Source organism: Indicator indicator, chromosome 14 (genome assembly GCF_027791375.1).
Source record: "Indicator indicator isolate 239-I01 chromosome 14, UM_Iind_1.1, whole genome shotgun sequence".
NCBI lineage: Eukaryota > Metazoa > Chordata > Aves > Piciformes > Indicatoridae > Indicator > Indicator indicator.
In genome coordinates, this window is record NC_072023.1 from 16,632,383 (window position 1) to 16,656,944 (window position 24,562).

Genomic DNA, 24,562 nt, shown 5'->3' on the forward strand with positions numbered 1-24,562 from the left:
TCAGCATTCAGATGTTTTAGAAGATTCAGGTTGCTCTTCTAAATTCCCTTGCAGTTCATTTTGACATTCTGTTGTCTCACCTTTGACAGCTAAATGGATAACTTTTAGCCATTTCTGTTTCAGTTCCTCATTGTCTGCAGCAAAGCTATGCACAGACTTCGACTGGGTCAGTTTGAAGCTGTGTGGGAGGTCAGCACTTCTTGGAGTGTCATCTACTGTATAGCCCAGAAGTGGAATTGTAGCTAGAGCTTTAACATCCTAAAAAGAAGAAGCTCTAGATTAAGAACAGCCAACTAATCTCCCCACTACTACTCCTTCACTGTGCACTTAGTCCTTCTCTTCATCCCCAAGCTATTTGACTCATCCTCTGCAGATGTCAGTGACAATAATTACTAAAATCTTTTCCATTTTCTCTGTACATACCTGTGGAGCACCATACATGTACAGCACAAGAGCTTCCTGTTTAGGTATGACACACCATGCTTTCTGCCAGGGCTTTGATTTTTCCATGTACTGAAGAAAGCTACATATAACACTGTTTCCAGAGACTTCTGCAGATTCAATCTAGGAGACAGTATAAAGCATAAAAAAGAAAGACTAAAATATAAGGCATGCAGATGGACATTTCTGAGACTGTATGGCTGCTTCAGCTACCTTAAAAAAATAAGCCACCATGTCAAGATACAGCAGTCTCTTGACTGTAAACTAAGCTAGTGGAGTTCTGTGCTCCTTACTCATTTAAGAGAGTGTAGGTGAGTCAACACGGATTAAGACCTGTATACAGAATTACAATCTGAATCCTTTTTTTGTCTTCTCTTTAATTTTGTATTTAGCTCAAGGATCAGTCCTTCTCTGCTACATCCCAGGTAAATATATATGTTGACAAATTTAGAATGCCTTTTGGGGGATTTAAGATATGGTGAAAGTCAATTGCAGTTTTATGATGTTTGCTTTCCCCTTGATCATTAGAGAAACATGGCTCTCTGTTGTCTCACTGAGTCTTGGAATTTTTAGATGTCAAAAGCCAAGAGAAACTTGATGACTGAAAGGTATACACTGATCAAAACAGTGTCTCAGACTCTAAATAGCAGAACTCCCTTTCATTCTTCTCACCTCCATCCCCAGTTCTTTCAGTCTGGGTGTATGTTTTCAAGAATCTCTGCAGCAGCAGTTGGTTTTATTACTACAACAGCCTAAGTTCAGAAGAAGAAAACGACATATTTAAAAGGAAAGCTAATGTTTTATCACATTAGCTGATGTAACTGGAAAGAAGCAAACAAACTCTAAGGTTCATAATCTCCCCCTTTAAAAGAAACAATCTTTGTAGGAAACAAGATAGTAATGAGAAAAATGAATGCTGAAAACCTAAATCTAATGGATGGGATGAATTTGGTCCACATACTTACTTCTCAAACAGAAAGTAACCCTGCAAGAGTACTACCATTTTTTACCTACTGATGAGCCAAAACTGCTTGCAGCTATGCACATATAGTAGTTTTTAATTACATACCTCCAAGATGCCTTTCTTCTTCTTTTCTTCACTGTCTGTACAACCAATTATAACATGATAGCAATCCTTACAGACTTTGTTCAATTTGTTACCATCATATTCGAGATGCGCCTTGTAATCAGAACATTTCCAGCAAACCACCTTAGAAACAGAAAAGAGACACAGAAAATGTAAGTATTCATACAATTTTATGAAAACAGAATTTAATTAAAAATTAATCTCATTTTATCAATTTAGTAATATATTGTTGAATTATATAGAACAAGAAAGATAATGCCTTTGTGACATGTCAACCATAACTTAATTGAAAATAACGATTGCCCAAATTTGTGCCATTGCTTCTTAACTAGAAGTGATTTTTACTGTTTGCCTGGTGGAACTCTGTACTTTGCATAAAATCACATTAGGCTATCCATTATATTTGTAGGTCAAAAATAGGTATATAATCAGAATATAGCACAAACCATGCCAACCAGAAAAGATACATTTGCCATTTAGTTTCCTACATAACCTAAAAAATGTACAAATGAGATGTACTTTTACTGATTAAAAAGGAAAAAAAAAAAGTTTTAAAATCAGAAATGGCTAATTTTTAACCTGACAATAAATATTAATTTTACAGGTTTAGAAACTGTTCACTATTACACAGAATAAATAAGCAAATATCACCCTGCTTTCCCCTTTCACTATATATTTAAAGTGAGAGGCAAAAGAGGGCGAAGAGAAGTTCTTTTATTAGAAATGTTTTCCACAGAAGTATTCTTTCAGGTGAAAAGGATGCCCTGCATTTAAAAAAAAAAAAGAAAAAAAAGAAAAAAAAGGTCTAGTTATTTCAAGAAAGAGAGGTAAACAAATTGACTTGAACCACTCAAACAACTGAACAACGTTTTTTGTGGACTGATCTAGATCACTACCTTCAACTAGTATCTCTAGATAATACTAGTTAAGTATTCCCCATTAATCATTGCTGAAAGGCACCACCACTGACCCAAATTCATTCCCAAGAAAAAATGTTTTAAAATGAAGAAACAAAGAGATGTGATAGAACTACAATACTAGGAAGTAATTAGGAGTCTAAACAAAAGGAGGGGTGTAATCTTCAAGAAGTTTTAAAACAGTATGGTCATGGGGAAAAAAAAAAAAAAAAAAACAGATGACACTGTGTGATCAGTAATTCAGAGATTCTGAAAAAGTCTCTACTGTCCTGCAAAGCACCAAAGTAGCGCTGTGAATACAGTATGCCTTCATGACACACAAAAACGTGACAAAGAAATCATACGGTACAACCTATGAGACAAAAATTAAACTTGGGCTTCCACCACCATCTGCTGGAGAAAGGCAGAACTACTGGATGGCAAGAAAAGCAAGTACCGTATGCTCCTCTTTTACTACAGAGAGTTCTGAAAACTCTCAAGTCATGCCACTACCTCATAGTCACTTCACAGTGGCATACATAGCCTTGGCACCATGCATGGAAAGCGGTAGTTGCACTTTCTCTCTATTCTTCTCTCACCCGATGCTTCGCACATGTTCGCAGTCAGACACTGAAACCAGTGTCCCAGATAACCCAATGAGAAACTGCAGGGCTTCATCATCTTCTTGCAAAGAGGAGGGAGGAAGTAGCAGAAGGAGCAAAGGAAGCAGCCAGTGTTATCCCCAGCAGGGATAACATTGGCTTATGCCAGTTTAATATGGTATTGAAACTGTTAAGATCAGTTGAGGGCACTCAAAAGTAACAATATATACAAACTACGTCCAGGGGCTCAGGACATTTTTACAGCAATGCACATCTTCCACTGTTCCAAATTACTTCCGAATACTATGCCAGCTAAAGCAGATAGAGGATCCTTTGTGCTATGGCATACACAGATTTTCCTTTCAGCCACAAGCACAGCAACAAACTGCAGTGTTACCAGCAGCCACCAGAAGTCAAGCAGGTGCTTAGATGCATTCCCAAACCTCCTGGCCAGCTACAGCAGCTTGGGTTTTACACTTACATGTCCACATGCTCGGCAGTGATGCCTTCTCCTTGTCAGTGCGTTAAAGGGCTCCTTGCATTTCATGCACATGGTTACTTCATTGTCTCGTATCCACCGAGGTGCTCTCTTCCCAAGCTCAGCATTCTGAAGTGGGGCAGAGGGTGAATGGGTGAATAAAAATAGCCAGCATGAAAAGCTATGCAATACTTAAAACAGAGAAAGTAATTATTCTCTTCCTCTAGAAAGGAAATGGTGAAACAGCTCAAGATGTATTTTAAAATCTATACAAGAAATAACAAAGAACCCAGTCAAAAATCATTATGCATCACTGAAAGGGTACTCTGTTAAGCAGGGGGGAAAAAAAAAAAGAAAAAAAGGCTTTTTTAATAAGATTTGGTATTATGAAGGAAAGCAACTACCAAGAAGATGATTGTAATTCCGCTGCTATAAGAACAAGGAGACTGAAAACAAAGATTCTGCCAAACTTTTTCCAGTTACTGAAGGACAACACAGGTACTAAGAAGGCAGTAAAGGAAAACCAGGAACTTACAGAAACTTCAACAGGTGTGTCTTCATATTCTTTAGCAATAGCATTTCTGAAAGTTTCATTCCTCTGGTGAAAAGCTTCTATAGTATTCTGAAGTGCCTAAAGAAACAGTGGAGAAACTCCTCAAACACACTACTTTTAAAACAGACTCTACATTCTGACCAGCTACTGATTAGCAGAGAAAAGATGCAGCTAGAAAATAACAAAATTACTTTTTTGATTGCTTGAGTGAAAAAGTGTTTAGAAAATAAAGAATATAAATTCATTTACCTTTATCCATTCTTCTTTATCTTGTTCAGAACTAAAAGAAATATTTGACATATTAGTCCAAAACTAGTTCAGGAATCATTATCCCTCTACCAATAATTTCTTGCAAAAGTCAAGATTCTAAAGTAATTTTCAAGAATTTAAATGTAAACAATACTAATTGTTAACTATCCAACTTAGAAGGAAAAAAACCCCACAAGCTCACAAAACACTAAAAAAAAACCCACAGAACTGAAACAACAGGGAAAAAACACAAACAAACAAAAAACAACAACAGAAAATGACAACAACAAAAACAAACAATCAAAAACAAACAAACAAACAAAAAAACCCCACCAAACCAAAAACCTCAGAAGCATAATTTCAGGCTTCACAATTTTGCAACCATTCCTGGATACATTCAAGGTGAGGCTCGACAGGGTTCTGGGCAACCTGATCTAGTTGAGGATGCCCCTGCTTACCGCAAAGGGCATTGGACTAAATGACCTTTGGTGGCCCCATCCAATCCAGACCATTTTAGGATATGCCCTGAGGTGAGCAGACTCATTTGTACCAAGGTGACTCAGGTACCAGAGACAGCAGCTCTGCCCAGACATTAGTGCACTCAGTATCCCAGAACACTGAAGTCAGACAGGTTGCCTTTTCATCAGTTAGGTGCATGGCTTTCAGTTTTCCAGCCAGTGCAATCACAGCTGTCTTAGGTATTTCTGCAAAGTAAGGTAATGCACTATGTGTTATAGATACATCTCCTATTCCAAGAGGTCCTTGGACTGACAATTCATGATTTTGGCTGCCTAGATTATTTTAAAAACACTGATAGTAAGATGAAGCCAGGCCTTCTCGGAATCTTCTAGTCTGCTCTGTTGTATGCATATATTCAACCCTTCAAAACCTAGATAAAAAGACTGCTTACCTGGCCTGCAACTCCAGTGTCCGCTCTTTTCCAGACACTTGAAAAGTGTGTGGATATTCTTCATTATGAGTTTCTATTATCTTCATACCATCGATGCCAACTCTGGTCCGAACTGAGAACTTTGATCCTACCAGGCTGAATTTGGGGACGCAGTAGAGCAACATGTTGTTAAACTGGTGAATAAACATACACATGGCTTTGCATTAACAAAAATGCAGATATGGCCACTGCTTCTACTGGGAGCTGGGCAGTATCTCAAAGCTAGACTTTGTGGATGAGAAAGCAGGCTCTTTCTTGCTCAGTTAATCTGCAAGAAGACCAAAGCTCTAGAGCAAGACAACTTATTTTCTTATTTCTTTAGAAACAAGACTAAAGGACAGCTTTGCTGAACATAAGAATAATTGCTCTGCACATGTAGCTGTCTTCATAGTGTTTATTACTAACTATAGTCAGACTGGATATTTTACACTGGTCAGACTGAGTACTTTACACTTTTGTTAGAAAAACATGCTCTTATGCCCCAGTTATGAAATACCTACTCTAAAATGCAGAGCAAGAACTCTTTTCTTGAGTGTACACATTTATATTTTTCCTATACCAAAATCATATGGTTTTATAGAAGTTGTAACTAGCATTATTTGAGGACATTATTTATCTTCTCTCCAAGACATAAGAACATTTCTGAGAGTTTTCATTCACTGAAACCCTCAATATGACAGGAATAAAATCATACATCAGCAGGACAAAGATAGATTCTCTGTTTGAAGTTCTAATCCTTAATAACGCTTAAATGTCTAAAGACCCAGTCTTGAAGTACAATTATTAAATCAGATCTATAGTGTTTAATTTTCTCATTTTCCCCCTCACATTTTTCTCAAAATTAATTATTGAAGAAAAGTAACTCACTTCAGTTAAATCCTATTTCACAGAAATCTTGTCTAGTCTGTTGCCTAGTCTGTATCACTAACACAGCACGTTTGAAATTGTCACCTCTCATATGACCTGCACGTAATTTTAATCAGTTGTCTAACCTCATCTGAGATCTTACAATTCAAGGACTTCTTTTGTTTGAAAGATAGATGAGCAGGAGTTGTGCCTTAACAACCCATTACTGGTCTTTATTGACCAGAAGACGTGCAATGTGTATAAGCAAAATCACACAAAGGGAAGCAATGAACATCAAACCTTTTCCAAGGGATTTGTAAGGGAGCATGGCTGTAGTTCATTAGTTCCAAGACAAGATGCAGGCACCTGACAAAGTGGATGACCTGCCATGATAACAACCTCCCACAGGACCACGAGACTGTCTGGGTACCCCAACACACACCATCAACCAGGACTAAAATAGTAAGCCTTTGCATTTGAGTTTCATGAGAATGTCAGAATTCTCATGCTCTAGGACCTGCTTTCATATCAGTTGGTAGGCATTGGTTCCATTTATTTAAAATCATGTGTTCTGATCTAAATGGTGTATTTTTAGTGGAAAGACATGCACATCAAGTAGAAGAGGATTTCCCACTCTGTTTGGTAGTTCAAGTCTAGAAAGGTACACAGCCACTGCTGCAAATACAGGCACCATACTTACCAGAAAAAGATACCGTTCCTGAGCAGAGGTATTGCGAGCAGCCAGTTTCAGGATCTGTCCTTCTTTTATCAGTTCATTTGAAGGGTTCACTATGTCTTCCTCTTCCCCCAGCATCTCGTAGATCTCTAACAATTTCTTTAGATTCTCCTTTACAGTGAAAATACAGTTACAAAACTTATTCATTAAAAGCACAAAACTTTAAGCATGTTTAAGTGAACTTAGGGGAGCTTGTGTAAGTCTGGAGATTGTTATCTTTGGAAAAAAAAAAAACAACCAAACAAAAAACCCCCAACCCCTATACCCAGTATGTGTCCTCAGCAATGCAGAATGATTAATTCAGCTGTCCAGTAACAAGTACTTTTAGAAATGTTATCTCTGATAATTTGAAAAATGCAGTTACACATACAACCTGCATTATTTCTTGTCCAAAATATCTCACCACATAATGAAGTACCTATCATGCCAGCCCAATAAAGTAGAGAAACAGTAAATACTCTTTATAAACAATATCTTTCCACTAACAGAAGCAAATTAAACAAGGCTATGAGTCCAGCATAGTGTCAGCTGCTCGAGCCAGGAGAGGAACCCAGTCTGTCCCATTTTCCATGTGACAGAATTAGGTGCAACACCAAATTTTGTCTATCATACCCAGGAGCTCCAAAAATGCATTAAGTAGAAGTGATGACTATTTTTTAGGGAAGATCTGCAATTCATACTCCTATCTTCACCAAATACTCCAATATAATACATTAAAAAATTAACAGGAAAACAAGGATTATTTACCATTTTTCTTATTGCACTATTAGAGTGACTTGCTGCAGTGGATATAATTTCCAAGGATTCTGGAAAGAAGAAGTTAAAAAAAAAAAGTAAAACGAAAAAGCTTCATTTTCACCTATTTATATATTACATAGAAAACAGTGAAAGATTTCTGAAAAATTATCTGGCAAAGTAATTTTGAACAATCTGTGAAAATATCTTGAACCGTTCTTGTGTAAGTACAGAAAGGAATAAGTCAAAAAATAGGCTGCTTTTTTTTTCTCCTATGGGAGCTTAAAAATACAAGAATGAGTTTACCTCCACCATTTTTTTAAATAAATAACAAATATACATTCCAAATGTGCATAAAGCAAATCAAAATGCCAACAAAACAAACCAACTGAAAAAAAAAAACCCAAACACAACAACAAAACAACAAAAAAAAAAGCAAACAAACAAACAAATCACAAAGGAAAACCACCACAACTTCCAAACACCTGCAAAGAAATTGGAACTTGTGCACTATTCTAAAACTCAAGCAAAACTAATGTGCTCCACTGGAGAATACTAAAGGTTTTACAGTTTTTATATTAACTTCATCCTCTATTAAAACAGATTTTTTTTCCAAAGAATCCTACGATTCCACTGAAGAAATTCTATAGTTCTTTGGAGAGGGACTTACTTCTTCACTTTATTTTTGCTGAAAATATCTTTAATTTACAGTACCCTCTTACAACTATCTTATTTCAATTACTAGAAGATATTTACTTTCAGCATCTTTCCAGTCTAGGGAATCCTGAGGCAATTTCCTTAGGTAGTCCTTTAGAAGCATCTCGTAGCGTGGAATGCGTTGTACTGGTTCTAGCATGTGATGTTGCAATGTCAAATTTCCACACACTTTTTCCTTCTAAAAAATTGTAAACATATTTCAATGTAGCAGGCAAAAAATGTTATTATGATACAGTGAAATAAAAATTATGACTGATGAAACATAAATCATGTATTTTGAAGCATGCATGATAGACCTTTTGGAAGAAATTACAACTACTCTACAAATCCAAACTTCTTTCCTGAAAGCAATTGTAAAAACTTTCCTAAGTATCCATTTCATAAAAAAAGTCGTACCAAAAAATAATCTTCCAAACTCCAATGTATTTCAATATAACTCAGACAGGAGACTTCCTACTGAATTAATAAGAACAGTTCATGATCATGTATCAGGAAAAGCCACATCAGAGGGCTACAAAAGTGTATTTTACCCATCTAAGGGAATGTTTTCTCTGAGTGTCATTCATAATGTAAACTCAGCAATGTCTTAAGCTGCATATTCATTTCCATAATCTTAGATGTACTTAAATTATTACATTAAAATGCACATACTTGCCTTCCATGGCTTAGAATCAAAAGACTCTACAGAACAGCAATATTTAAGTATAAATACCTTACTATTTCCAGATGCTTAGTCTGCAGTAGGAAGACACGTACCTGCCAGACCTACAGGGAGCACTAGAGGGTACAAAAAGCACCTTTGAAAAGAATGGTGCATTGCTTGACTGTTAAGCCTTTTGTGGCTCAACGTTTAGAATTATATAACTAACTTCCAAAGCATAGTGCTCTGCATAACAGCACTACTTGTGAGCCAACAGTACTTAATGGATTCAATAGAAGGATCTACAGCTGCACTGATAAGTCACTTTATCCTAAAACAGTATTCTCTTTCTGTATCTATGGTATTGTTTGAGTCTTCTCATGTTTCAGCCTTTCTACTTTACTCCTCTATGTTGCACTGAAAAGTCTGGATTTGCATGTGTTTTTGTGCACAAGTGGAGGTCAAAGAAGAAACAGAATGTGTGGGGCAGATAAACACAAGAACCCTTAGTTCTAAGGAATTCGGTATTTAATTTTCTCTTTAATCTTTTTTTAACCTATGTATTTTCATATATGTTTGTATCTATGCTATTCTTCCCATTACCTGGATGTCTTGAATAATGAATTTGAATTGAGGTGACCGTTCAGTCCACGTTTTCACCAACTCCATTGCATTATCAAAATTCTTCACATACTCTCCATACATCTTGAGGAAAGGAGCTAACTTCTGCAGAATATCTCCAATTCTGGGGGTGGCAGTCCTGCAAAGCAAGAGGGTGGAATCTCATAGCAAACAGGAAAGAAAAAAAAGTCACAGGAGGTTATAAAGATGTTTGAAGAGTTTAATAGAGAATCCTTCTGTTTGGGGTTGCCTTGCAGGGAGTTCCAATGTAACGATAGAAAATGACCAGAATTCACACAGAGCATTTGTATGCTCTTTGATGATGCACTATAGGTTATGCAGAACAATAAAGAAAGAAATAATGTAATGAAAATCTTGAAAGGTGTTCTTTACAAAATATGGCCTAATTTATTTCATTTGCAGCTCCTTAAAATTACATTATCTCCCCTCCTACACCCTACTATTCTGTGTTTCTTTTGACCATGCTTTGCCATCTAAATATCTAAGCTGTGGTTTTGTTTGAGGACTAAATCCATACTGTACAGCTTCCCTTCTGTACCTTATAGAAATACATGTATTTACAATTTATTTATCTAAAAAAAACCCCAAACATATGAAGTAGAGAAAATCCCTTATATTCCAGTATTTTGTGAGGAATTCCTCACATCTGTCCAAATTACTGATAATATCTTCAAGTAAAACAGAATGTTAAAAAAAAATAACCAACAAAACAAAACCTGGCAGAAAGAAGCTGCACTCTCCATGTGCACAAAGGGGAGTGGCACACATGAATCTCCAAGAACTACAATGGAAAACGTTTCACATTTCATTTTCAAGGACAGACTTGGAAACTCAGTATCTTTCTATCTTTCAAAGTCTGAAATCAATGTTGTGGCAGCTTACTTCAACACACCAATTCTCCAAAAGAAAAGCTGTGTGGCAGGGAGAAGCTTTTTGAATAGTGAATATTGCCAAGAGTGGCAAAGGTTGGTCCAGCTCCAGCTGCCTCCAGAGGAGCAGAAGGTACCAGTGTAAGACCTGGCAGATGCCTGTCCTACTGTTAGGTCTGGTGACAACAGAAGGGTTTAGGGGTCAAGAAATAGGATTTCAAATTGTAACGCAGGTACAGAAACACTTCATGTTTCTGTGCTATCAAACCACAATGGTATTCACCTTTACATTCTAAAAACTCTCATATTAAATAGCTGACTTGTGGCATTTCATTTAAAACTGCCATCACAGTAAGAACTAAGCACTGGTCTGTCAAATACAGCACAGCAAAGGCAACTGCAGAACAACAGTTTTCTCTTCCAGCATACAAGCTAACAGGCATTCAACAAAGCTGAAAGTTGCCTTTTTAGAGCAGAACAAATCATGTGAGTAGGTCAGCTCTGCAACTGAGAGACCCAAACATTTCATTGAAAGAGTGAAATAACTTCTTCAACAACCTGCCCCCATTCTGCCCCAGAAGCTATCATGCACTGCTCCTATATCCTTCCCTAGATATCTCCTGTTGGTCATCCTCAGACACAAAAAACAGAGTTAGGTAGGTATTTGTTTGATGTGGGATCACTGTTATGCTCTGTAATGCTCTTTTCATGGGAAATACGTTGCAACAAGGCTGTTTCTAGTGTTTTCAAGCCATATGTTGTAAAAGATACTCAACTGCAGCTGTTGCTCAACTCATTTGAAATGAAACTACCAGCCAATTTCATTTCTACCCACTAAGCTTAGATTCACACTATCTTTTCTTCCAAGAAAGAAGAAACTGTTTCTGATCTGCCTCCCCAGTTTCAAAACTATGTATTTTTACCTTAACTTTTCAAAACAAACCACAACTAAGGTAAAGCATCAGAAATTTTTATCTGGCTATTTTTATTGGAAGCTAAGAAATAACAGAAGTGCATAAATCTACCAATAAAAAGTTCTTAAGTATTTTCTATGTCTAATTAGGAGAACTGCTGAGGAAAGTAAACTCTGTCTAGCAGAAGCTGTTGTGCCAGACAATTTCAATGGCCAGTGACAGGGAGAGAAAGTTACCCCAGATTTTATCAGCAATGATCAGAAATAGTTGTCTTCAGCTGCAGCATTTTTTCCTAACTCCTCCCAAAAGCATAATATTTTAAGGATATTTAAACAGGTTGTCTCAGCTACAGCATAGAGTTTGGTTCCAAGCAATGTAAGAAACAAGCTAGCTTTATGATGCAATTTATTAGTTTTGCATCAACAGTCAAAGCTCATCTGCAAAAGTGCTTTTCAACCTTTCATGCCATAGTTATACACACAATATTTGTGATTTAGCATTTTGCAAATGCATAATGTAGCATAATCCATCTTCTGTGCTCTAGAAAGTGTGTAGAGCAAAATTTTAAAGCTATGTCACAAATTTAATTTCAAATATATATAACACTGATGCAACATAGTGTAAGCTACTTTTTAAACTCCACTTCTCTTGAGTATGCACTCTATTTTAATCCAGGCATTTGTATTTCTTGTCATATTTTTTTCAATTGATTAGAAGAAAATGGTGGGTGCACCTTACACAGTGATTCTGCAAGCAACATAAGTTAAGGTGTAACCTTTCCTATATTTCATGATGTTTACACTTATTTACTTTCTTGCAGACTATAGACTTGACTTCTATAGAAGATTACCATGTGTTTGTGCACAGTAACAATTTTGTTTTAAAGAATCATTATTTTAAAAGGGAATCATCTTACACAGTCAGGAGACGTGTAGCTGTTGTCTATAGCTCTGCCATGGTGTCTGAGGTTTTCATGCATATCACAAAAAATCCATGATTTCTCATTTTTAAGTGTAATTTTTGACAATTAGGGAGCTATAGGACAGTGTAACTGAAATGATATATGGACAAACAATTGCATTCTTCATAATGAGCCCTAGCTAACATGGAATACAGGAGCTAAAATGTGCTGAGGTGAAACAACTAGATGAAGCAACTGTATTATTTTTTTTTAAATGAGGTGACCCTTTTTCCCAAATAAGGTAGAAAAGCAGCAATAGTTTGGGAAATTTTTTTCTTTTTTTTTTTTTTTTAATTACAATTATGTAAAAGAGATCAAAAGTCCATGCCTATATTTTAATATCTCCCGAATCCTGTACACCAAGGCAGGATAAAGATACTACAATATCTTTAAGCGTTGATTACAAAGTATATTTATGCCTCAGCTATTCTTCTTGTTTGCTCCTAACAGAAGTCAAGAGAAGTTGGAGGAAAAACATCCCCAAAATATGCCTGATACGGATTTTTATTTCAAACAGAAACCCAAACCACAGTAAAACAAGCATGTGTCCCACCTTACTACAGAAAGCAATGATGACAAAGATTACTGTGCTACAACAGTAACACAATAAATTTATCTCAATTTTACATTCTGTGCCATGAATTCATCGGGTAGGATATTATTTCAGTCTGAAGCCCTAATTCAGTGATGCATTTAATCATGAGTAATCTCACTGGCTTCAGCAAGATACATGTCCTTTATTTTGACCAAATGATGCAAGTCCTCTACTGAGTCAGATCCTGATGAAGAGCAAAAGAGCAGATGTTCTCCTACCCACAGTACTTCCTGGGCCAGGAACACTTTATTATGAAGGTACCTTCCCTACCTCAACCCTGTGACAGTGCTTCTACAGACACAGTTTAATAATATATTAACCAGTGAGTCACTTCTTACCATTCTTGCATTCTTTTCTCAAGTTCTGGTAGTAAGAATTTACTGTGGAAAGCATTTATCGATGAAATATTAGAAAATATTTTGTTAACCACTTCAGCTGGAAATGAACCTCTGTTTGCTTCCTCAAGGAGTCTGGAATAGAATACCTGCAATACAGAAAAAGAGCCCAAGCCTATCAGCCTATTATCTTTAATCAGGAGAAAACCACCTACCCACCCCTCCTCCTCCAACTGAGACAAGATTAATATCTCAGTAACACAGATGATGATAAACTCATTTAATCTCTTTCCCTCATCAGAAGTTAAAAGCTTCTCTCCTTATATCCCACTTATTTTCTTGTGAGCCAGGAAAGTGCTGCAGGCAGAGCTGACAGAAAGAAAGCCAAACTGAAGCAGTGCCATTTTGGATTAACTCCAGGCATCCTGTCTGTTTAAACAGCTAGATCATCTCAGCTTTCCCAGTCTCCCAGTCATATCCTCCACTCTTGCTTTCTTTTCAATTTGCACAATGTCTGATCACCATTAGCCTAACCACTCTCCTTGCAAGTAGCTGACAAGCTATGAGTGGTCTGCACGACATGTAAAACACAAAAGGGACTCAATTCTGATCAGACTCTACTAGAGACTCTTTAAAATAAATTAACTAGATAGACAGATAAAAAAAAAAAACACCAAAAAAAAAAAAAAAACCCAAACACAAAACCTAACACCACCAAAAAAACCCAAACAAACAAAACAAACACCCAAACCCAAAACTTTCCCAATCAGTGGGTTCTATCTGACTAGATACAGCTACAAAATAGCTAGAGACACACACAGCTGCTAATATGCCCATCACATAAAACAGTATTTGTGGACTATGGCCTCTCTATCTCCCTCTCTGATGCTTGAGCAGACTGCATCTCCCTACAAAGGCTTTCAGAAGTTTGAGTAATGGCTTGGGAAAGGGAGTGTGAAGACAGGAACTTTGAAAATCCTAACTGAGACAGCAAAGTGTCTTCAAAGGACAAAAAAAAAAGCCATACACTTTCACATAAACTTTAAAACATGCTCACTTTGCTGGATTTCCAAGGGGATAGTCAGTTAATTTTGACAAGTTATCTTGAAGACTGTAAAGTTTGTGTAAGTCTTTAACCAAGTTTAGAAATGTGAAATTCCCTTCCAAGTCTTCTCCTTTCCTCTCATTATCAGTATTTCAGCAGCTGTGCTTGAAATTCAATTTTCAGAATTCTGGCCAGTTATATTTAGAAAAGAGGCAGAAAAAGTAATGAAATTGACTGCATCAAGGAAAATAATTCTGCATTACCCATCAGAAAAAAAAAAACGGTGCATGAAGTAAACATTTTCTTTTGTTTTTAAACTTCTCTAAATCAAAGCTCCTCTTTCTTTTTTTGCAATCCTTTGTCTTTTGAAACACCATATCTGTGGATCTGCTAGGTAAATCCGCTTTCCTGAGGACTTTTGAGTTCCAAGCAGTCTGAACAATTATTCTGTCAGCCGAGACTTTACTTTTCATCAACTGTTTTTACAAGACCTATGCATTAAACCTGAGAAATTCAAACAACAATGTCTGACAGATATACCAAGGATCAAGTGATGCAAAGATGGAAGAATCTAGGTAAAATGGATATAAGTGAAAAAGTAACCAAGACATTAAAAAAAAAGGAAAATACTCAAGAACTACAGACTTTCATATACAAAAAATAGGAGTTTGATTCTACAGAGCACAAGAATTCAACTCTTTCCTTGCAGGAAGAGTAATTTCCATTCATTTCAATATTTAGTCTAAACATACAGTGGGAAAATAGGGGATATGGTGTTTAAAATGGGCATCTTCTTAGGTTCATTGACACTAGAAAAAAATTCTGATTTGGTGGCTCAGATCTGAATGATTTTAGGAATTTTCTAGAGGGCAGGTGGTTTCAACATTATAAAACAATACTGTGATGGTTTGAAACCCTTTTGAATCATCTACAAATACCCTTCTCCATTTCACCAGAAGACAAGAAACAGTCGTCCATCCTTTTTCTTGGGACAGCCTACCACTACTACTGCTTATGGTGACATCTGCACACACAGAGCATCTATCATTAACATCCACAAATTTCTAATACTCAAAACAAACAAACAAGTAGTGCCCTTAAAATATAAACATAGGTGAAAGCAAATGACTGTCTGGAAAAGTCAGCAAAACATACCATCTCTTATGCATTTTGTATACACACCCAATCATAGCCATTCAAGTGAAATCAAGGCAAGAAAACTCAAATGCAAGAAATACATACCCCATCTAGGAGGTCAAGTCGGCTAACGTAGGCTTTTTCTGTTTGCAGAAGTTCATTGGCAATTTTGTGACGTTTCTGTTCATCTGTCTCCTAGAGGAAAATAAGAACAGCTCTTAGGATACTAGAGGAAACATAGCTGAATACTGGAAAAGAGTTGAAATGACATAGGGTTGCCTTACAGCACAAATAATAAGAGACATGCATTTTGAAAAATGTGAACTTTCCAAGAGTTTAATAACAAATGTAACAGTCAGAGGAGGATAAAAATCAGTTGAACTGCAGTGCAAAACTCAAAGCCTAAAACGTGTAAAATTTCCCAGTTTGTACAGAGATCTTTGCCAAAAGCACCAACTCCCTACTTAACAGAGCAGCTCACATCCTCATAAACGAGCACCACTGACCTTTCAGAGCTGGAAGAACTGGTTTGCAGAGTAAGAGGGAACAGATGGAATTAGTTGGTGTTCTCCCCCACCCCAGCTTCAAATGATTTGAACTGTATGTTCTTTGCATGATAGAATTATTGAAAAATACCATACAAAATGTTTTATGGTCATCAATGTACTCACTGCTGATTAATTGCTGACTGCAATTGGAGTGCTCCTTCAGTAGATATTTATGGAAGTCGCTTTTGCATACTGAGGGAATTTTTTTACTTTGAAGTCTTTCATTTCACAAAATGCATTTTTGATTCTTCTGCTGAACAGAAATTTAAAACACCCATTCGAATTTCAAATATTAAGCTAAGTATGTTAGAATATAAAATTATGAGTTGCTATGAGAAGTGACTTCAAAGCAAACAATGAAAGCACAGCCAATATTAAAACACCAGGGAAATGCCTCAGGCTCACAAGTGTCAGATTCAACAAAATGACACTTCCATCACAAGAGTTTTACTCCAGATTTAGGGCTGAATATTGTTTGCATCCAACGGCACCCAGGTTTTTCCTAAGTAAATGACAGCCTTATCACAGTGCTTGTGGGAAAGTTGTAATTTTCTACACAAATCACAGAAAAACTTCATACAAAAAAAAATAAAAAGGAGCACTTAAAAGAGTTATTTTTGCTTTCAGACAGCACATTGCTTTCCATGAGATTATGATAAACATTTGCAAGTGCACTTATAATGATGGTTTGCAGAATACTGAAGTCTTTTCAGTTAAAGGACTTCAGTGGCTTTTTTCAGTATTTAATAAGTATTCCAAATATGAACACATTTGAATTCTAATCTGCAGCCTTAACAGCCACACTGCTACATGGCAAGTCTCCTTCCTCAATACAGCCTTTGAATAGTGACTTCAAAGCTGTTCATTAAATCTGTTTTAATCAGCATAGCAACCACAGTAACCTACAGAACAGCATTTTAAGTGCTGTCAAGAGACACTGCAGGGAACCAGAGGATTAGCTGTTACAGCTACAGCAGGCTGTTTAGCGCAGCCATTTATGAGAGATCTCACATACAGACCTGAGGCACAAAACCATGGAGGCTACTGGTTCTCTGGCAATGTGATTATTTCTTTTTTCTCCCCAAACAAACCCCACTTTCTCTCTGGACCACTGCTACAGAAGCAATCCATAGTTTTCAGATTACTTGAAACTAATTGAGAGGGAAAATCATACATAACAGACTTGAAAATATCACACAAAATGAGAAATTCAGAAAAGGCATTTAATCCTCATTCCTAGATAGGGCAAATCCTTTCTAACGTCTCACTGTGCTCTGATCCAAGCTTTGCCATCCTCTCCATGTCAAATTAATGCATCCTCCTAATTCTTGAACCTTAGTCTCCTTTCTACATCAGCCATACTACCTGACACAGGAGTCTTCGTTGTGGGAATAAATATATAACCCAGATGATTTTTTTTTTTTTTAATCACAGTTGCATGTTCTTATTCCAGCATAATAACATCAATTTTTACGATTATATTAGTATAAGAATAAAATCATATTCCTGGTCTTTGGTTTCCCACCTCACCGTTTGAATATTTGCCCATGTTACGTGAATTCTAACCTGCATTTTCCACTACTAGCTCCATCCTCCTCACTACTTACTCACCTGCTTCAGTGTCATATCTAGTACCCTATCTAAAGAAAAGCATCTGGCTCCCAGGTCAGTCCAGCTTCCTTCCTTTTGGAAGCAACAGGCCACAAGAGGGTTTTGTAGTAGTAGCATCCATCTCCTGCGGAAGTGATGGCCCCTTGTTCTGAGCACATTGGGTGAACTGGGACCAGATGCATGGGTGGATGCATGGGCTTAGGCAAACCCCGAGAAAAGGGGCTCAGCTTCTGCAGATCTGAATTTGACTATTCTGAGTAGCAAAAAGCAAGTCTTACAACAGAAGACTTGGAAGTAAATCCTGAATGTTATTTGTGACAGTAAGAATGACTAAGAACCATTCTTCACAGAAAGACTGCCACTGGAATGTGCTGCCCAGGGAGGTGGTGGAGCCACCGTCCTGGAGGTGTTCAAAAAAGGATTGGACATGGCACTTGAAGCCATGGTTTAGTTAGTCATGAGGTGCTGGGTGATAGGTTGGACTTGATGGTCCAACTTGAGGTCTTTTCCAACCTTGTTGATTCTATGATTATTAGAGCTGTTTCAGAAAACAGCCCTGAAAAACCTTGTAGACATAATGGAGGAACATTCTTAAAAGAAAAAAATAATTTAAGCCATTAATTTAGTATTCAACTACTGAGAACTTCAATGCTTCCCTAAAGAACTATTGTATCAAGTCTGTAAAGAACTACTCTATCAAGTCTAATCATTAACAGTGAGAGGGAATTTTAATTGTCTTTTAAGTTACAAGTTAAGCTTTATTTTCACAGGGTATAACCATAAATGCACATATTTGTTTTCACAAGTAGGATAATGAGATAATAGAAAAGGAAAGATATAGACACTTTTTTTCCTGGAAAAGCTTCATATTTCCCTCTTATGACTTCTTTATGCTTTTAATACGTCAGTATTTCTATTTGGCTTCTTGCCATTAACGAAAAATTTACCACAAGGTATACCTGGACACATTATCACTTCATGCACAACATCTCAATGATTTCGGGGAACATTTCAAACCTATTATAATTGGTAACACATGGCCCCTCAAAGTATAAAATCTAACAAATGGTTAGTGTGGGGTGCTATATAGAGAACATTCACATTACAGGTACATGATTTCAGTTTGTGATCAAAATACCAGAAGTGTGAGATAGCAGCAGGTGCATGAGACAGGACTCTATGTGGATGCTTACAGTAACCATTTCACCTGAGCTTAGTTATATATTCTTTAGTACAAAGTTAAGCATCCATTGTAACAATTCTAAGGATGTGCAAGAAATTCAAACAAGTAATTTTCACCTAAAATGTTATTGAACTCTGAACTTAAGAAGAAGCAAGAAAAAAGAATGCTGAGAGCATTCAGTTTTTACCTCTGATCATATTTCCTTGCATTGTTTTTCCATTCTCCTAAGCCAGCAAAAATTCTGATTATTTAAAGCAGCCTTTACATAAATCTAAAATCCAAAATAGCCATAACTTACTACACAAACCCAGGGGCTTTGCAGTAATATATTAGGCAACACAAACCTAAAGTGTGAAAAAATGCAATTCAGTCTAGGTTGTGCTTGTTAGTTTGCAATGCTGAGTGTACTCTAATGTAATAGAGTGAGGTTTTGTTGTCTAAAACCATTCAAATCATGGCTGCTTCATGATCCAAGGCTTTCTTCCCTAAGTATCAATAATATAAATGTAGACTGCCAAGAGAATTTAATATTTCCTTTAATCTCTTGAGTCCTCTGTTTCTGCAACCAAAGAAAGCATTGAACTTTCAAGACCTGCAATGAAAGTCCTGAATCACCTGGCATAGTAATGTTACAGAACAGTCCATTGAAGAACTGACAAATTAGTTTCCTGCACAGCAACCAAGAAAAGCAGTAATGACCCTGGTATCCCTAAATAAGGGATAATGGAATAAGATTATAATTGTCTTCTCAAGAGGATTTACACATTCATATTAAATGCTAAAGGTATACAGCCTTGTTCTTTATTCATCACTGCTGCTAAAGATGACCAGAAATTGCAGAACCAAGAAGAAGGTGGTAGACTCTCTAAAGAGCTGCAACAGAAAGAAAAAAAAAAAAACCGAAAAAAAAAAAAAAACACAAAAGCCACCAAACAACCACAACCCCACAACAAAACCATTTCCAGGCAGAAAGTTAAGCTTTGTAATAGAGTTTTGCCCAATTTCAATCAAAACTTTGCGTTACATTTAGAACTACACAGTCGTCATTAGGTTTTGCACCTGAAGCACCAGAGTCCCCAATATTGCCTTTAAAAAGATGATGTCAAGTAAGGACTTTATTAAAGATGCAGAATGGATTTTTCTCCATCTGTGGCAGGCATGCAGTTTATACCCCTGTTTCTTACCAGTCTCACAACAAATAATGAAGCATTTTTGTCTTCTTGTCCTTAGTTGGACCTAGCAGCAGATTTCTCACAAGATGTTTTCAGGAAGTTAATTGATTGGGATGTTCTTGTACTCGTCAGCCTCCACATTTAGGCAAACTAAATTTTATGACAGAAGGTGCTTCTGCAGAAAGGCAGGAAGCTTTTCACTTTTTTTTTTTTTTTTTTGGTGCTATTTGTGGTTTGTGACTTTCATACCAATTCAATAAATAAGAGAAATAAAGCATACTCTACTCTGGTTGTTTGGAGAAAATGTTTCAGAACACTGCCAAATGTAATAAATTTTGTCTTAGCTTTTCCAGAACTTGCAATAATCTGACTTTAGTCAGACCTACAGTGATAAGAGGGGGAAGCAACTAATTTTAAGAGCAACAAAAACCAAGCTTTCTTTTCCAAGCCTAAAAAGTAATTTCTGCTCTGGATTTGCACCACTCTCCAATTTAATTCACCCTTTCCAACAGTGGACTTCTGCTGTATGTGTATGCATTTACAAAGAGACAGTGGCAGCACGATTTTCCCCGAATTAGGAAATATGGCATGCAAGAGACAAGTTACTTTGCATTGACATCAAAATATATATGTATAATTTAAAGTTTGTCTGTGACTCACATGCATCTGCTCCTGTTGGTTTTACTGAATTGTATCTAATTAAAATTTGCTTCATTAAAAAGGGCAGAAGAGTGCTGTTAGTCTGTACAGTGCAACTCCAACTGGACCGCATCCCAGTTTTAAGGGGGTGCTTAGCACAATCACAGGCTGTCTAAATGCTCTTACTTTTTCCCAATGCCTGCTTGGATGCAGAAACATCCTAAAGCTCTACCAACCTCTCCTGTTCCTCATCAGCCTCCCACTATTCCAGACAGCATGGCAGCAGCTACTTCGACCTTCACAGGGCTGATTTCCATCTGTAGGTTGCATTAATCCAAACTAAGTCAGTGTTTGATTTTGTAAAGCATGGCCCTTAGATCAGTCTGTGGCAGATATGTTACTTAATCTCACTAAAAGGGACATCTTTGTGTCACAAGCAAACTGGTATCTCAGAAAGATCCAGTTCAGTTTTACAGATTAAATTCTCCACTGACACTGACTTAAGCCATCCTGCATGGGTTTGGTTTTACCCTTCAAGCAAAAGCAAACGATACAACCAGTCACAGTCATATCCTACCTCAGAATCTGACTCTTGGTCAATATAGAACAGACCACATGTGATCTCAACAGCTCAAGACAGATTTTGATGAGGTTGCTGCCATTAGCATTTGCCCAGTTCCTTCCTGGACTTTACAACGGAACTGCCCGCCGTTTTTGCCTTTTCCTGAAAATGCTGCCAGCACCTTTCTGCACAACTTGGATTCATGCATAACATTGCTGCCCACAGAGCATTCAGCACTTTATTGGCACAGGGAGAGGAAACAAGCATTACTGAACAGGAGAAGAAACATAATGAGAGGTGTGGCAGGTTGAAAGTGCCTTGGACCACAACCAGGTTTATGCTTAGATGGGAATCATAATGTTAATTCATTATTGGAGAAAACAACCCCTAAAAGAAAGAAGAAAATCCATACAACCCAGCACCTTCTTGTCATTGCATAGGATATTTTATCCTATGACACGAGAATTTGAGACCCACCTTTCCCACACATGGAATTTACCCTCAAACAAAGATGTCTGTGACCTTGAGCTAACTAAACTTGAGAACTTATGCAGGTCTGTAGTCAACAGGTGTACTCCTGGCAAACTGTACTGAGCTTTAACACTCAGTTTGGCTCTTTGGTGAAGATGAAGGCCAGGAGAGTCCAGCCCAGCTCTGCCTGCCATGACTCACACAGATTACACTTCAGTACAAAAAGGCAAACTGCATAATCAAACTTTTAGTAGGGGAAATACGAATAAATGTTCACCAATTTATTTCCCAAGACAGATTTTTTTTTTCCACTCACTTATTTCACTTAATGAAATCCCTCCCTTACAAGGAAGCTCAAAGTCAAAATGACATGTTCTTGCTAACAAGGCATTTATTTAGTATACTCTGAACCTTGCATCTATCCAATAGCTAGCAGAATGGCAACGCCTTCCCAGCTTTGACCTGACAGCTACATCCAAGTCAAGGACTCACATGACAGTTCTGCCTGAAGCCCTGTTGCTACAGTTTACTACACCTGGAATTTTCTACACATAGAATATTTTATTTCATGTACATTACTAACGTGTGTCTCTTTGTCTGGTACATGTACATGTTTCAGTTGCACTTTTTTTCCCACTTCAAGTAGCTACTGGGAAAAAGAGATGGGGAAAGACGAAAGAAAAAGATTTTTTCCTGGTTTGTTTTTTTTTTTTTTTTCCCCAGAGGAAAAAAAATAAGCGAAACATTTTCAACTTTCTAGCCTGCTCTTGGAAGCTTATTTTTGTAAATAAAAAAATGAGGTAACATTAACAAAGTAGTACTATGGCAAGAATGAAACAATTTGTCTTTTTACCTTTGTTTCTACAGGTTGCTCTTGCTTACTGATTTCTTCAGTTGGTTCTTCCTTCATGTTAGTATTCATTTCTATTGTTTCTTGACTTTCATTTTCAGATGGAAGCAGTGTATCACTGCTTGAAGTCCTGTAGCTGCTGTTCAGCATCTGTCCTTCATAGGCAGTTACACTTTGCAATGACTCTCTGGAAGTACTTTGTCCTTCTCCGTTTATCAAGCTGCTGTCGATGGCATTATCTGGAGCTGGGGTGGATGCAGCAGAGTCCTGGTCTGGTAATCTCCTGTCCTCATCTTCTGCCTGATCTTGTGCTACTACTCCGTTGGCTGTGTGTAGCTGTGCAACCTGAGTTTTGTCGTTATCACTGTTTCCCTGTTTTTGTAGTGAGTGCTGGGAAGGGAGTTTTGGCTGAGGTGATGGTGTTGACCCATATCTTCCTTGAGATTTAGAAATATGGAGAACAGAGGGATCTTTCTTCAAATCACTGGGACTTACTGGGCTAAAAACACCAAAAAAAAAAACAAACCAAAAATACAAGAGAAGTTAAACATGGTGTTATGGAAAATCTCTGCTATAAAGAGTAGGAGTGTTGCACCACATAACCAGTTCCTCCCAACCCATTATTTTCTGTGTTCATATTAAGAAGTTCAGACCATGGAGATTTGAACTGCATTATTCCATTGGAACACACTCAAATATGCATCTCTTAATGAATGAAGGTGGCCAAAAAGCAACTCAGCTTCCCCCAGTCCCCAAAACAAAATGTCCCTACTTGTAAAAGTTTACAAATAAGAAAGCTTCCCTTGCTCTCTTTATAGCTTCCTTTAATTGAATAATATTGAGGAAGTTCCTGTACAATGTGCAGGTACATCTAGGAGGAAGAAATGTAGGTCTCATTGGTCTAGGGCAAAATGAACCTGAGGAGTTTCCTTTCAGAAGAGGTAAAATGTTTTTTCTAAGGATACTACATTGTTGGAAAAACTTTGGTGATGCTTTGGAAACAGGACTGGCACTAGAAGAATTCACAGGACTGCCAGTGCTGCAGTAATTTCTTATTCCCATCTTTGAGCAGTTGCCATGTCAGAAGGCAAGTCTTTACCTAACAAAAGAAGGTGAAGCTCTGAAACTATTTATGTTCCTCTAGACAAACATACTTTTGCAATGCTCAGCTGCTTCTGCATAAAGGATTGCATTTCCCCCATCTTGAGGGGAAATACTTTCAATGAAAGTCTTAATACTCTGGCTGCTCAGGACATGCTTTATTATACATCATGCATTCATTCTCATAAGGGGCATCCCTTCAGAACATCAGTATCCTGAGGAAATGCAAAAAAGCCACTTCCAAAACTTGCAGTGCTCATTTTAAGTTCCTTAACATTTCAAAACACATGCAGTTTTGCCATCAGCTCCTCTGGTGGGGATGGATTTGAGCACTGCCACCGTATCAACATTCTTCCTCACAGGGTCAAATCCCAAGAATCCACACACATACAAACTGTAACTTCTGTAAATTCTGTTACATACCTGCCGCCCTCAAAACGATTAATGAGATCTGACACTTTACTGGACTTTTCCTTGGTGACACTAGAAACAGGGGTGGGTGCCTCTTCCTCCATCCTTGGTTTCTGATTTGATAAAGCTTTATGCCTAGGGGTTTGGTATGTAACAGGTGATAACTTCTGTAGATGAATTGGCTTTGGAGGCACTGCAGAAAGCAACAACAATAATCAAACACTCATGAACCACTTCTTTGAACTGCCAGAAAATACATGAGTTTTTTGCATAAGAACATACTAGAGTAAGGAAGAAGAGGTGCTCTTGGCCTTAAAGTTTCTTTATGGATGCAGGGACTTCAGAGAGGGTTTTTATGCATTATCTGGTATACATCATCTTATTACACTTCTTGGATAAAAGCCAAATCACATGCTGCTTTAATAAGATAGAAAATTAGAGAGTTTTCTTGTTTGGGTATTTTTTATACTGTATTGCAATAAACACATGTGGCCTCCATAAATGCAGCTTTTATTGAAAAAAAAAAAAAAGAATTGAGCACAATCAAAGGATTTGCTGAGGAGCTCAGAGAGATTTAAATTGCTGCC

General features: G+C 37.2%; 1 protein-coding gene across 2 annotated transcripts; it reads right to left on the reverse strand.

Annotated features, from left to right (window-relative positions):
* Positions 1–24,094, reverse strand: FGD4 (FYVE, RhoGEF and PH domain containing 4). 2 transcript variants are annotated; one of them, XM_054386592.1, is made up of 15 exons: positions 23,988–24,094; positions 22,467–22,947; positions 15,533–15,622; positions 13,249–13,394; positions 9,533–9,689; positions 8,329–8,467; positions 7,585–7,643; positions 6,802–6,948; positions 5,217–5,389; positions 4,307–4,337; positions 4,040–4,135; positions 3,508–3,633; positions 1,511–1,651; positions 424–564; positions 1–258 (listed from the first exon to the last, which is right to left on the reverse strand). In XM_054386592.1, the coding sequence occupies exons 1-15, from the start codon at positions 24,077–24,079 to the stop codon at positions 1–3; spliced, it is 2,277 nt and encodes a 758-aa protein (XP_054242567.1). In that variant the 5' UTR covers positions 24,080–24,094. The 2 variants fall into 2 exon arrangements, with proteins under 2 accessions (XP_054242567.1, XP_054242568.1); XM_054386593.1 differs by having other exon boundaries at positions 22,467–22,962.
* Positions 24,095–24,562: the final 468 nt, after the last annotated feature.

Coding starts and splice junctions, on each gene's coding strand:
- FGD4 (XM_054386593.1), bottom strand. CDS start 24,079: ATGGAGGAAGAGGCACCCACCCCTGTTTCTAGTGTCACCAAGGAAAAG. Junction 15,623..22,466: donor AGCAACCTGTAGAAACAAAG/GTAAAAAGACAA, acceptor ATTTTCCTCTAG/GAGACAGATGAACAGAAACG. Junction 4,338..5,216: donor ACACTGGAGTTGCAGGCCAG/GTAAGCAGTCTT, acceptor TATTTCTTTTAG/TTCTGAACAAGATAAAGAAG.